Here is a 13,974-nt window from a genome sequence, read left to right as displayed (position 1 = left end):
ACAATTTTATGTACAAAAAACCACAGTACATTGACATTTTCATGTGTAATAAAAGTCACTAATGTGGCACAGTTCAGATATTTGGGAACAACGATAACAGATCGAAACCTGATTCAGGAGGAAATTAAGAGCAGATTGAACACAGGTAATGCTTGCTACCATTCAGTCCAGAAGCTTTTGTCTTCTCACCTGCTGTCCAAAAACATAAAAATTAGAATATATAAAACTATAATTTTGCCTGCGGTTCTGTATAGGTGTGAAACTTGGTCTCTGACATTAAGGGAGGAAGATACACTAAAGGTGTTTGAGAAAAGGATGTTGAGAGAATATTTGGACCGAAGAGAGATGAAATGACAGGAGGTTGGAGAAAACTGCATAATGAGGAGCTTCACAACTTGTACTCTTCTCCAAGTATAATTAGAATGATCATGTCCAGGAGGATGAGGTGGGCAGGGCATGTAGCATGAATGGGGGAGAGGAGGAATGCATGTAGGATATTGGTGGGAAAGCCAGAAGGAAAGAGACCACTGGGAAAATCAAAGCATAGGTGGGTGGACAATATTAAAATGGATCTTAGAGAGATAGGATGGGATGGTATGGATTGGATTGATCTGGCTCAGGATAGGGACCAGTGGAGGGCTCTTTTGAACATGGTAATGAACCTTCGGGTTCCATAAAATGCTGGGAAATTCTTGAGTAGCTGCAGAATTGGCGGCCGTCCAGAAGGGCTCAGCTCCATATGTAAGTGAGTAGGTAATAAAAATCACTAATTTTACAAACACACATACATGTGCATGGAAATCTAGGGATTTTCATATTTCTTACTGAACAGTAGAATTAGGACGATTCATAATTATTATAGACAAAATGAACACAATTAAAATAATGACAAGAATAAAATCATTTCTTACACTAACAGTAAAATGACTAATGAATACTGTCATAATACTGAAATGTTTCATAGGGAGCAGCTATATATACACATATAAAAGGAATAAAGACTAAATCCAATTACAATAATTCTTGTTATTCACTGACATCACTGTCAATTTCTTCAGTCAAGATTATACAGTTTCATTTCAAAAGTCAGTAATTTCTGAATGGGCAGCAAAGTTATTGTTAAAAAAACTCGTGTCATTCCAAAGCAGAATACATGCAAAGTTTCCAAGTTCACAAGTGTTCAAAATAATATTCTCAAAATGTAACCCCCCAAAAAATAAATGGGATTACACTAAAAATGAAGATAATCTGGGCTGCGCCATAGCTCAAGCAGTTAGTCACTGGCTTCCCACCACGGCGGCCTGGGTTCGATTCCAGGTCTGGTCAAGTGGGATATGTGGTGGACAAAGTGGGCAGGTTTTCTCCGAGTACTTCGGATTCCCCTGTCAATCTTCATTCCACCAAATTCTCCATCATCATAATCACCCGGGGCAGGTACAATAGGCCAATCAGTGACTGCTGTGCCGAGTGCACCCAGTTGGACTCCACCCCCGAATAAGCAAATTAAAAAAATTAAAGGTAATCTGAAAAATGCACGAATATTTCATTGTTAAGGTGACAGAGTAATTATATTTTGCTTGTATGCATCATTACTACACAGATGACAGCTGCCCAAAATGTCACTAAATCGCATAGAAACTGAATGTGTTCAATCTGTTTATAATAGGACGAGACACTAAATCTGATTTTACAGTGAATGACATTTGTTGAAAATATGTGTCAACATTTTTCCACAGTAAATCTAAATTGTTCTATCTTTGCAGAACTACCAACTATCAACTGTGCTGCTTAATAACTGGGAATGGTGTTTCTTGCACTGGATTCATCTGATTTCTCAGAGTGAATATTGTGGCGTATTCGCTCTATGCAGGAACTGTCGATCCACAGGGGCCTTGGGACACGCGTGCAACGTGAGAGTTGCGGATTGTATTGGCGCGTTGCTAGGCAACAACTCTGTGAATGCTTGGATTGCACAACAGGAAGTGCGAGTGATGTCACATACCCCACTCATCCCGTAACTACACAACACTCAGTAAACACACCTCCCTGCTAAGCTGTGACATCACGCAACAGGCAAGTCCGTGCAGAGACTACTGCTAGGCAATCGGTAAACATGACATTATGCAACAGTGGTAGCTATCACGTAACTGTTCTGTGTTGTCAGTGCAGAAGCTACATAACGAGGAGTATTCGTCAGAGAGAGTCAGTTACTGGAGAGAGAGAGTTACTAGCATTCAGTATGAGTTGAAGTCCAGCAGCTACGAGTTGAGTTGTATCAAGTGAATGGAAGTGACTATAGGAGAAGTAATTGTGATACTGCAGATGGCAGTAATTGTGAAATTATGAATTGTGTAAGTGTAAGAGCGAGTGTACAATAAATTCGCTAAGATCCAAAACAGCATGAAGTTCTTTGTCACGTGACAAACACCCAACACGTGACATTATACTCCATCTTATTTTCTGAAGTTTGAAGTCTACAATGCTCATAATCTCAGTACTACTTGTAGTACTGCTTTCATTTCACAGCTCTTATACTCATGTAGAAAGATTGAGATCTACACTGAATCTTGGTCTACCAGGTGCTATTCACACTTTTAATAAAGAATCTGAAAAGTACATGTTACCTTGACACACTCCTTCCCACATATTTTTCCTACAAGATGTAATAAGTACCACAGTAAACATCTAAGGTGGCTGTGTATTATGATATAATAAGGGGCATGAAAATAATAGTCACATATGATCTTACCTACACGAGTCTTAAAGAAAGCATACTGTTGAAATTCTGGTTCAGCTTCTTCAAACATGACATTTTTGAGAAGCTGACCAAGGCTCAAATTTATATCCACCTGTGCCTTTCCAAATATTTTCATGTATGGGTTGGGCTGAGCAGCTCCAGAAATGTTCTGTACTCTGTTTGACAGTTGGAATTCAACTGCACCTGTTTCCAGGCGGACAGCTGAATTGGTAGGTGTTGTAGCTGTCAACTGGATTCTCTGTTAGGACAAAATCCAATTCTATAAATTATGAAATATTATACAAATAATATTGTATATAAGCACCCTGTTGCATCAGTACACTTGGTTGTCGACTTACGACCTATGTGACTTACGACTGGCAGCACTTACGACCACAAAAAAAAATGAAAAATAAAAGATGATTAAAACTTAAAGTTTTTAAAAATAAATTATAAAGATGATAAAAAGATTAGAAAGGTTGAAAAATACTGTTACTAAATATATGGCCAACATACAACCAGATCAACTTGCGACCTGTCAGTCAGAACGGAAGTCGGCCGTAAGTTGACGACCAAGTGTATGCCATTTATTTCATATAAAATATATATATATATATATATAATGTGAAAAATTATACAAATATTTAATGACAATATTATGAAGTTAATCCTATGTTAGAACATCAGTCCATGAACAAGTATGGTGGGTGGAGAGGGAAGAATTAACACAATCTTAATCTCAACACTACACCGAAGTTAGGTGCCAGGTTGACAATCCAGCTGCTCTTGCTACTAGGGGAAGAGCTTCAGTACCTAAAGGACAGGACTGTAAATGGGGTCTCAGACGTGGTGGTGGTGAAAAATACACAGCAATAAAAATTCAGCTTATGGAGGCATATATATATGGTTCAGAAGGTTAAGTAAAGTTTCCACTTTACTCAGTAGTCAGCTTCTTCAGAGAAACTCTGAAAGGTTATTTAAATTATTTAAATCAGCAGCATTAGTCTGTTCTTTCCATAAAATTTTATCTTAAAAAATATATGAAATCCAGGAGTTAAATATAATTTTTTCAGAGAAACCATCACTTATATAAATAAGGTGTATTTTCATGAAAACATACCTTAACCCTAATGACTAGTGAGAAAAGAATCCTCTTAAGGGATGAAGTGGTGGATTCCTCACTATCCTCCAACCACAGTGGCACTGGTTTCTCGCCTCCATACACTTTCTGCACCACCTCATTTACTTCCTATAAAACAACAAAGTTAACACTCTCAATACATAAGAGTTATAACTTATAAAATGCAATTATCTTGTTTCATACATGTGTTAAAAGTAATGAGATTAATTTTGTAAAACACTATTTATTCAATTATTTGTCTAAATCAACAGTCCCCTTCAATATAGCTTCCCTCTGATGCAACACATTTGGCCCAGCAAATTTCCATGCCTCATAGCAGGGCTGGAAGTCAGCTTCTGTTATAGTCTTGATGGCATTGGTTACAGCCTTTAAAGGTTTTCAAGTGTCTGAAAATGACAGCCCCTGACTCATGATTTTAATTCTGGAAAAATGTAGAAATCACACCATGTAAAATCTGGAGAATAAGTGGCCTATGGAAGCATGGGAATGAACTTTCTCATCAGAAATTCACGAAATGGCAGTGCTGTGTTTGTAGGCGTGTTGTAGTGCTGAAGCTAGAAGGATCCAATCGTCTGCAATTTCCAGTCAAATTTGCATCACCCTCTTTCTCAGATGGTCAACAACTTCAAGATAATATTTTTGATTCACTGTGACACCAGGTGGCACAAATCCTTTATAAACTCCCTTGTGAGAATTGACAAAAATGATTACCATTGTCTTGATTTTTGATTTGCTTATGTGAGCTTTCTTTTATCTTGGAGACTGAGGCATGTGCCATTCCTCATTCTGCCTCTTGGTTTCAGCATAGTATTTGAAAAACAAACTTTCATCACCGTTTATGACCCAATTAAGAAAATCTGGTTCAGTTTCCAGCTATCTAATAATTTCTGCTGACACTTTGTTTTGATATGATTTTTCATTGCCATTAACATTTTCTGGAACCATCTTTGTCCACACTCTTCTCATTTTCAAATCTTGTGTAACAAGTTGATGGACCATAAATTCATTAATGGGGACACATTGTAATGTAGCTGTTTGAGACACTGGTTACAAGCTAGAAGCCATGGGCTCAATTCCTGATCCCCTTGGAATTTTTAATTGACCTAATCCTTCCAGCTGCACTATGGCCCTGGGGTCAACTCAGCCTCTAACAGAAATGGGTATCAGAAACCTTCCTGGGGTAAAGGGTGGCTGGGGTGTAAGGTTGACAACCTCACTGCGATCTGTAAGCTGACTGTCTAGACAAATGTAGGAGACTCAACATCTCACAACCCTATGGGCCTCCATGGCCTGTTAAAGGGATACTTTTAAATTCATTAATATTAAGTTCATTGGTGATCATTCAAATTGTCAAACATTATTTCTGATGAATGAAAGCCCTCACATGGTTGAGGTTTGTGCTTGTTCTCATAGAGGCAGGCCGCCCAGACTGTGGTTCATCTTCCACCATTTCTTGCCCATTTACAAAATCTCTGCACTACTGAAATACTTGCGCATGTGAAAATCATTACTAATCGCTTTATGAATCTTTTCATAGGTATCAGCAAGGCCCTCACCCTGCTTGACACAAAACTTGATTGAATAACCTGCTTGAGATTATTTTTCTCCATTTTTGTGACACTGTAACAAAACATAGGAATACATCTACATGAACCACAAGAGAACCATATGTATTCATACCAGCAAGTTCAAACTTGGAGGGAAGGTAGAGGAAGGATGTAGCTACCATTCTGTAACAGTCTCAGTGCTGCAGTTTTGCAAATTCTGACATTAAAAATTAATCTTGTTACTTTGATAACATACCTCATAAGGTGTCTTCTCATCAGTCCCTAATATCAGATTTTTATGAAGCTGTCCAAATGAGATGATATAATTATATTTGGTCACCATGCAAACTTCAGATTATATTATTTAACAGAGTTATAAAACTAAAAGTAATGCAATGTGGCTGCATATGAGACTAAACTGAAACTTCCTTTTCGGGCAGGGTTGACTTTTATGTCTTAATCTTCATTTACTTTGTTAATCTTGTTATACTGTCTCTTACAAGTTCACTGCATAATGGCTGGAGAAATAGGAGGCACATGGGAGGAAGTATTTATTTACACATTAGTTTTCTACCTGATATTCCCTGATTCATCAGCCATATCATCTTCCTCAGAATCACAATAAGACTGGTATCAAAATTGTATGGTATAACTGGTTAGATAACTTTCTTGAGTAGTTGATAGTTACTCAGCTGCTCAAGACTCCTGCATTTACAGAACCAAAAGATTCATAATAGCATTTAGAAGGGTCTGCCCTTTGACTCTATGCTCAGCCTATTGAATCCTCTATATCCATTTCTCAAATATCAGTTTTAATACCATCTTCTCACCAACATCTATGCCTTCTATTGAGTTTCCTTAACTTCGGATTTTCCAGCCAAAATTTTGATACCATTTCTCATTTTTCCATGGGTACTACACATTATACTCAGCAAATAATTGAACCACTCTAATAACATGCTATGAACTGTCAGAACGGACCTAATTATCTAATTAACACCATCTACCGAATGCAGTAAAATTTTATCACAGTATGCTATAATCAGTAATAGAGCAAGTATACACAACACTACTCACTTTCATAAAGACTTTTTGAACAAACACCAAATGATTCAGCAGATCTGTGGTGAGAGAGTGTTCAAACACGCCAATATCTGCCACAGCACTCAGATAGCTTCCTTGTCGGAAAACAACACCATCTGTAACATGCATGCCAATATAAGAACTGAGATGGAATGGACAGAAGAGATACTGTCACTTCGGTACACAATGTTCTCATCTCCTCAGAGCCTAATATTTGTGCAAAAGTTTGTGAACAATGTGATTACACAGGAAAAAAAAATAGTTTAGCTTTTCCGGTTAATCAACAGTTCCTGTACAATGAACACATGGACCTACAGTCCCATGGTTCATCTTTATCAAAAATTTATTTCATCAAAAGTCTCAGAATTGGTTACTCAAAATAGAATATGTACATAACAAAACACAGGGTCAACATTTTTGTTTAAAACTTTTCTCAATTGGTGTTGCTTACTTTCCTTTAAATGCTTAACTGAATGTTGAGGTTATAATGTACATAACAGGACAGTTATGGATGTTAAATAAATCAATCAATCAATCAATCAGTTATCAGGCACTGACCCATTTACGTGCATATTTCCACCAATAATGAATGTCATTATGTTAAATCTGCCACGAATAACCTCACAGTACTCCCACACTACCAGGTAACTGCTAAGAGAGAAGAATGTTTCATACAGAATTTGTAATAGTTATAGATTCTGTGCACAAAACATGTTTTTACATTCTACCCATACAAAAACACCACATACTGATGATCTACTAGCATACAATGCGTCATTAATCTATATCAGCTCCAATTTTATAAGCTTGCATGGCTGCCATGCTGTTATCACTGATGGTCTAAATTAAGAAGTACAACGAAGGGTGATCTGTAGTGGCATGACATTCATACTAAGTTTTGTGAAAATCTGTCATGTGCTTCAACATTATTAACTGAAGGAACAACCCTTGGACTGGATGAAATCATACGCCTGTTTTTCCTTATGAAATAAGACAAGTATGTTAAAACCACTTGTAATTTTATGTACTCTATATGTTCTAATGAATTAATAAGCATGAATGGAACAGGAATTAATTAATTCCTTAATTTAGCATTTGCTTAAAGGGGCTGGGTAAAATAAACAAATAAATAAATAAGTAAACAAGTAACAGGAAGAGTCTCCGGACTTCATGTTGAGAAACAAGACTTCCCAAATAGAGGAAACCATCTGGGGAATGATTAATATTTTGTAAAACTTCAAATTTTGTTATAACATACTTTCACCTGTTATTAAACACCTGTCTAATAACAGAGTTTTACTATATTAAATTAAACCACAAAATCCAAAAACAAAAGACAACAGGAAACAATAAGCTACAACAAGGTAAAGAATCTAACAAAATAATATTTTATTTTGTTAGATTCATTTTCCTGCTCAGGATACTGACCTTGAAATCCAAGCCACAGACCTTCTAAAAGCAAATCAGACATGCAAGTCACTACAAATGTTAACCTTAAGAATTACTGAAATTAAATAGCAGACTTTCTAAAAGAAAATCAAACAGGCAAATCACGATGCACTCTACACGCAAATGATTTTAAAATTAAAACTTCATCATAAGCAATTTCTTATCCCCTAGTTATGCACAAATGTGTTTCATAAAATACTGCCAAATCACATTCATACAATATTTCTACAATGGTTACCAAGTTTTATGTCTACCAGGTTCAATCCTACATGAGAACTGCTTTCCAGACAGTCGACATGCACCAATATGATAAAAATATCAACTGTGGGGATGCTGTTCTACATATACTTTAAAGGTTAAATGACAGACATGCTAAAAGCAAATAAAACATGCAAGTATAATTTAAATGGTCTTAAAATAAATTACAACAAAGAATGAAAAGTTCTCACACCTGCAAATTGTGCCTCTCGAGGATTATTCCCATCCTGAACATATTCAGCAGAAACATGAACTTTAGGAAGTTCAATACTGGCTTCTGATGGTAAATGAGCATCAGTTACCTACATACACATATATTATATATTTGTAATTTAAAATAATGAAAAGATACTCAAGTTGATTTGCAAATAGAAAACAATTATTTCCTAAAATATATACAATTTACCAAGTCCAAGTATGTTGCCACCACCCACCTGTGAGTTTTACCTTCACCATGCTTTTATGTTGAATGGTCTGTGATACCTTCTCTGAAAACATCATATCAACCCAAAGCATGATATGCAGCTACCAGAACTGATCACCATGTGTCAGAGTCATTATTGTTTTCACTATCATGTTCTAGCAAAATTAAGACCCTGTCTGATCTATAGTTAATAAGTCATATGTACAGTATACTCCTTTTCCATTTTGTTAATCTTGCGACACAGTGGTTTCCTGTCATTTTCAGACATTTCTGCAAACTGCATGTTGTACAACCTCATAACTTCACCCAGTTTAAAGTGATATGTTCTGAAAACATAAAGCTTCTCTACAGACCATATTATTTCTGTAGAGCTGAGATTGTGATGGTGCAGTGGAAGCCAAAAGGCTATATCTCCATGATTTTGCAGAAGCTGATTAAAAATGTATGTTATGTTTTGTTTTGTGGTTTAGCAAGCTTCACTGGCCAATATAGCCCTGGCTTAAGGACACAATTCAAGGTAGAGATATTTTTCTTCCTTAATCAGTTCATCTCACCCCCCTTTCTTGAATTTGTTGTAGGCCCATTGCCTTCTTCCATGCTGTGGTAGATTTTGCTGTATATGGCTATAACTGCATTATCAGGAAGATTTAGTATTTTTCTTTCATCTACTTGAAATAACTTTCTTTGTTCATGCGATCATGATAGTTAACTTGCTTCAAGCCAGCCTTCCACATTGACAAAGCATCTGATATAAAATCCATTTGCTCACCTGCATTTATAATTATTAATCAGTCACCTTTTCACATTGGAGCATTAAGTCCTTGTTCATGCTTCCAATGGCACATGAGATGATAGAATGTCATTGACATGTACTATAGGTCAGTTATGATAACAAACTATGTATTTCAAAAAAATTATACCTACGATGTCTCATTTTTTAATGTTTCTTTGATAATTCTATTCTCCCTCCCACATGAAGCCTAACTGCTTCAAAATTGTTCTTACCTTATTTTATGATCCTGTAAAATTTGTCTCCTTTAGAAGTCTTTGATGCAATTCATTGGAGATAGGCAGTTGCTTTTATAGTAAAGTAAAGCTATCCCTGTAACAGGCCGTGAAGACCCATAGGGTTGTGAGATGTTAAGGGTCCCATATTACCTTGACAATCGGCTCAAAGATGGCGGTAAGGTTGTCAGCCTTATGCGCCGGCCTCACTTCACTCCCCAGGAAAATTATTTAATTAATTCCTGGTAGGGCCTAGTGTGGCCGGAAGGAATAGGTCAATCGAAAAAAAATCCGATGACCTCATCGGGACTTGAACCTGTGACCTTCTGGCTTGTAGCATAGTACCTTAACCACTACACTACCGCGTATCCCAGTTACTTTTATAGTAACACAAAATTTATAACAGTCCTTTGAAATACTCATAGACAGAAGCCATCAAGATCTGTGATAGGCTTGATTCTATTAAATTATAAGGCAGTTTATTTCCCCTTTTATACCTTGCACTGTCACGTGTGACACACCAGGCACCAGCAGCTCCTACTTCACTTCTGTGAATTGCAATAAATGTTTGTCTTCTACAGTGCAGCATTTTCACTAAGTTCAGATTATCTCTTCATGAATTCATGAATGTTCTAAATTGCTTCCCTGCTTTGACTGCTAGGTTTCCTGCCTTTTCATTTCAACTGAAACTTACTACACTAACTTACTATACAGTCACATTAGAAATAACACACAGACAAAATAAATAAAAAAATACACTGATGTGAATGAGATGTAACTCTCTGAGTGGGATCAGATTTACTTGTTCAAGTTGAGCTGGCCATCTATTCACACGTTTAGAAACAGGAAACCAATTTTTATACCTCTAATCCTCATGCCTAAAATTACTGAGCCTAGGCTAAGCTCACAGACAAATGGTGGCAACTGTACTGATTTCCTGAAGATAACATGATATGATGCATCATACAGCATAATACATTTACTTCAAATACAAAAGAAATGAGGATAAAGAAACATAATCACAAATTTCACTGGAAACATACTATACTCACAACTATAGAATAAAATGGGAGGGAGGAAGAGTTGAAAGAATGATTTCTGAGAGAATCCATAAAGCATTAAACAATAAACAAAAGTTAAAAATCAACCCAGAAAGTCATGACAATAAGGAACACCTTTATATATAGATATATTCTGTTTTCTAATAGTGTATCAGCCCAAACAACACAGTACTAAGCATGATGATAAAACATGCTCATATTCATCCGGAGCATCCCGGGAATTTGTTAAAGATGTTTGCAGCTGATAGCATCAACTTGCCAACTGACCAAGAAACTCATATTCCAACTGAAGTTACCCTTTCACTCCTACCTTGCTGAAGATACAGTCATTCTGACAAACAACTAATTTCCTGTAAGATTTGAGAAGACTGCTTTCTTCAGCTAATTTCATATTTTAAATTTGTAAACAGTTCTGAACAGACGCATTGCTTACATTGTGTACTTGTAGTTTTGTATTAAAGCTGAGAGAATGCTGAGGCAAGTCTATTGTGAATTTGGCTTTGCTTCCAGTCACTCCTGTGCTGTTCACTTGGTCCATTTTATATTGAGCTTGCAAGGATGGCAACAAGGCTGCTGTAATGCTCAGACTCTGCAATATTATGAAGAATGTATTCAGTGACTAACATACACTATTATTTATGAATGTGCAACTACCAAAATGTTCAAGCTGGAACACTCAACCTCTGCCTTAGATGTAAGTTTGAACTTCACTTCATCCAAAAATTCTGATAATGGGTTCTCTCATTGAATAAATGCTGTGAGATGAAGCCTGAAAGCTGGAATAATCCATTGCTGAGCAATGGCTTGGAAAACAAACAAATAGCAACGAACAAGTTGTTGCTGGGTAGCAAGTTACTAAACAGAAGATTCCTGTTTCTTTTCAAGAAAAGTTATGGAGAACAATGTAACATATACATTGTGCCTTTTATACTTTTTTCTAAAGTCTTACGGTCTTTGAGACAAACAGCAGAGATGGAAATGCCAAAACTGTTACATTATTCATATACTTCTTGAATTATTTCTCATTAATACTGTTTATTTATTGGTAGTTTATTTAGCAATGATGTCANTATTCATATACTTCTTGAATTATTTCTCATTAATACTGTTTATTTAGCGATGATGTCAGTTTTATTTTTTTTATTGCTAGTGGGGTGGGACTAAGTCCCTTGTACTGTGGCCACTTCTGGCTTATTGTACCAGACCCAGATGATAGGTGAGGGTGATTGTGGAGAAATTGGTGGAATGAAGATTGGCAGGGGAAACCGAAGTACTAGGAGAAAACCTGCCCCAGTGCCACTTTGTCCACCGCAAATCCCACTTGACCAGACCCGGGATCGAACTTGGGCCACCGCAGTGGGAAGCCAGCAACTGCTTGAGCTATGGCGTGGCCTAATGATGTCAGTAACTCAGCCTACATGGTAGCAGTGCATCCAACAAATGTAAGTGATCACTTCTTAATGAAAATATTTTAGAATTCCTTGAGAAAATACATTCTGATGCCACATGCGCTATGACAGTGAACATGTTTCCTCACGCAATAACACAGATTGCAGACATGATGACATCACCAAAAAAATGAAACTTAAGAAACCATCACAGCACTTACTACTGTAGCAACAAGAAAATTAAAGTCGAGCGAAAACAGCAGACATTTACATACCTGTAACATAATAGAAAACTGCATGACAAGGGGCTGTAACAGGCCAGACTCTTGCTGCTGCCTGTGGAGATCAGACTGTGGAGCCTGCATTGAGTGGAAGTGCCGTGGAGAATGCTGCGCTATGAACTCTCCTTCCTCAGCAGTTGTTCCGCGGCTGATCCTGCTTGAAGTTCGAGTCACTCGCAATTCCTTACAAAAATATACAGTGGTTCTTTTAACTCTTATCTCGCCACCACAGCAAGTCTGAACATTATGACTGTTTTGTCCAGAGCCACTGACACGCCTTCAACAATGTGACTTTTGGAATTCTCCATTTAAATGTTGTTTGCAGGGGACAGCAGGTAGCAATAGAATGACAGAAGTTATGCACTGAGAGCATATTTAATTACATACCAATTTATACAACTTCATAATCTATGAGGCTACGAATGAAATTAAGAGAGGTTGGTCGCTTTTCTACAAAAAATAATTTTGAGTTGTGCATGAAGGCATGAATAATTTTGTATGAGTGGCAAGGGTTAATACTTTGTGAATGGTCTTTGATCTGTTCTTGGAATGGTATAAATATGAATCCAACAAGAATGAATTAAGTTACATATATATATAGAAGTAACGAACTATATACTGGCATTATTCATCACTTTCAGTTCTGCTGTTTTGTAGCTTAATCCTTAACAAAGTTAAAACATCATACAGATAATGTTGTATTTTAGCGTCCTGTTGCACTGATTCGCGTCCATGATGTGTATGTATTGACCGTCTTCTAGTGCATAAAATCTCACTTGTCACTTCACTACATGTTTCGGCATCACTGTGCCATCGTAAATAACACACCTGAAGACGGTCAATCATACAGATGTATGGGGGAGAGAGGGTATAGCTCCACACAATCTTAACCTCAGTACTAACAGATGGGGATGAGTGGTCAGCTTTATGTCCCAACTGCCTTATCCCATGGAAAGATTTCCTGGTGTCCACTGGACACGATGGTGAGTGAGATTCAGATCTAGTATTGAGATGATGAAGGAAAATTCTCTGCCTTTACCAAGAAGTAAATCATGTTCAGCTAGCTGAGCGCCATGTGATAATTCCAACAATCTTAGTATAGAAAATGTTGTAATGATTTATGATATGTTCAAATAAACTGATGCTGATGTACACTGTTCATCACGTTCTGAACAATTCTTATGAAGTCACATTCCAGTACAGTTTAAATTAATTTAAAAGTTCTGAAATTCAAATTGCATATGCTATGGTTATAAAACGAAAACATAAGGATTTCAGACAGTTATGAAATTTCCGTATAAATGAAGACACATAATTTACAAGAAATTTAAATTAAGTGATCTCCTAGAAGAACAATTCAGGGAAATTAACAGCACAGCAAAGAATCAACTCTCTTTTTGATACTACATTCAGAAAGGATATGGTGATGTTAAGAGTTCATGTCAGGGTATTTTCAATCCAGTGAGTATAAAAAGAGACAATCTTAGAGTTCAATTTGATCCTTGAAGTTGACATGGTCTTAAAATATAATATTGTATACTACATAATGCCAAGTATGGACCATAATATAGAATTTAGTTTACAAAATCAAGATCATAAA

The 13,974-nt window shown here is 36.7% G+C and overlaps 1 protein-coding gene across 1 annotated transcript in view; it reads right to left on the bottom strand.

The window, feature by feature from the left end:
• LOC111873092 (transmembrane protein KIAA1109) overlaps positions 1-13,974 on the bottom strand; it is a 169,575-nt gene that overhangs the window by 44,711 nt on the left and 110,890 nt on the right. The window contains 6 exon segments of the mRNA XM_033754961.1: positions 2,750-2,996; positions 3,858-3,986; positions 6,503-6,624; positions 8,409-8,517; positions 11,139-11,294; positions 12,369-12,557. Coding sequence (XP_033610852.1) covers positions 2,750-2,996; positions 3,858-3,986; positions 6,503-6,624; positions 8,409-8,517; positions 11,139-11,294; positions 12,369-12,557 — 952 coding nt within the window.

Source organism: Cryptotermes secundus, unplaced genomic scaffold (genome assembly GCF_002891405.2).
Source record: "Cryptotermes secundus unplaced genomic scaffold, Csec_1.0 scaffold120, whole genome shotgun sequence".
In the NCBI taxonomy this organism is placed as follows: Eukaryota; Metazoa; Arthropoda; class Insecta; order Blattodea; family Kalotermitidae; genus Cryptotermes; species Cryptotermes secundus.
This window is presented reverse-complemented; position numbering and strand designations above follow the sequence as displayed.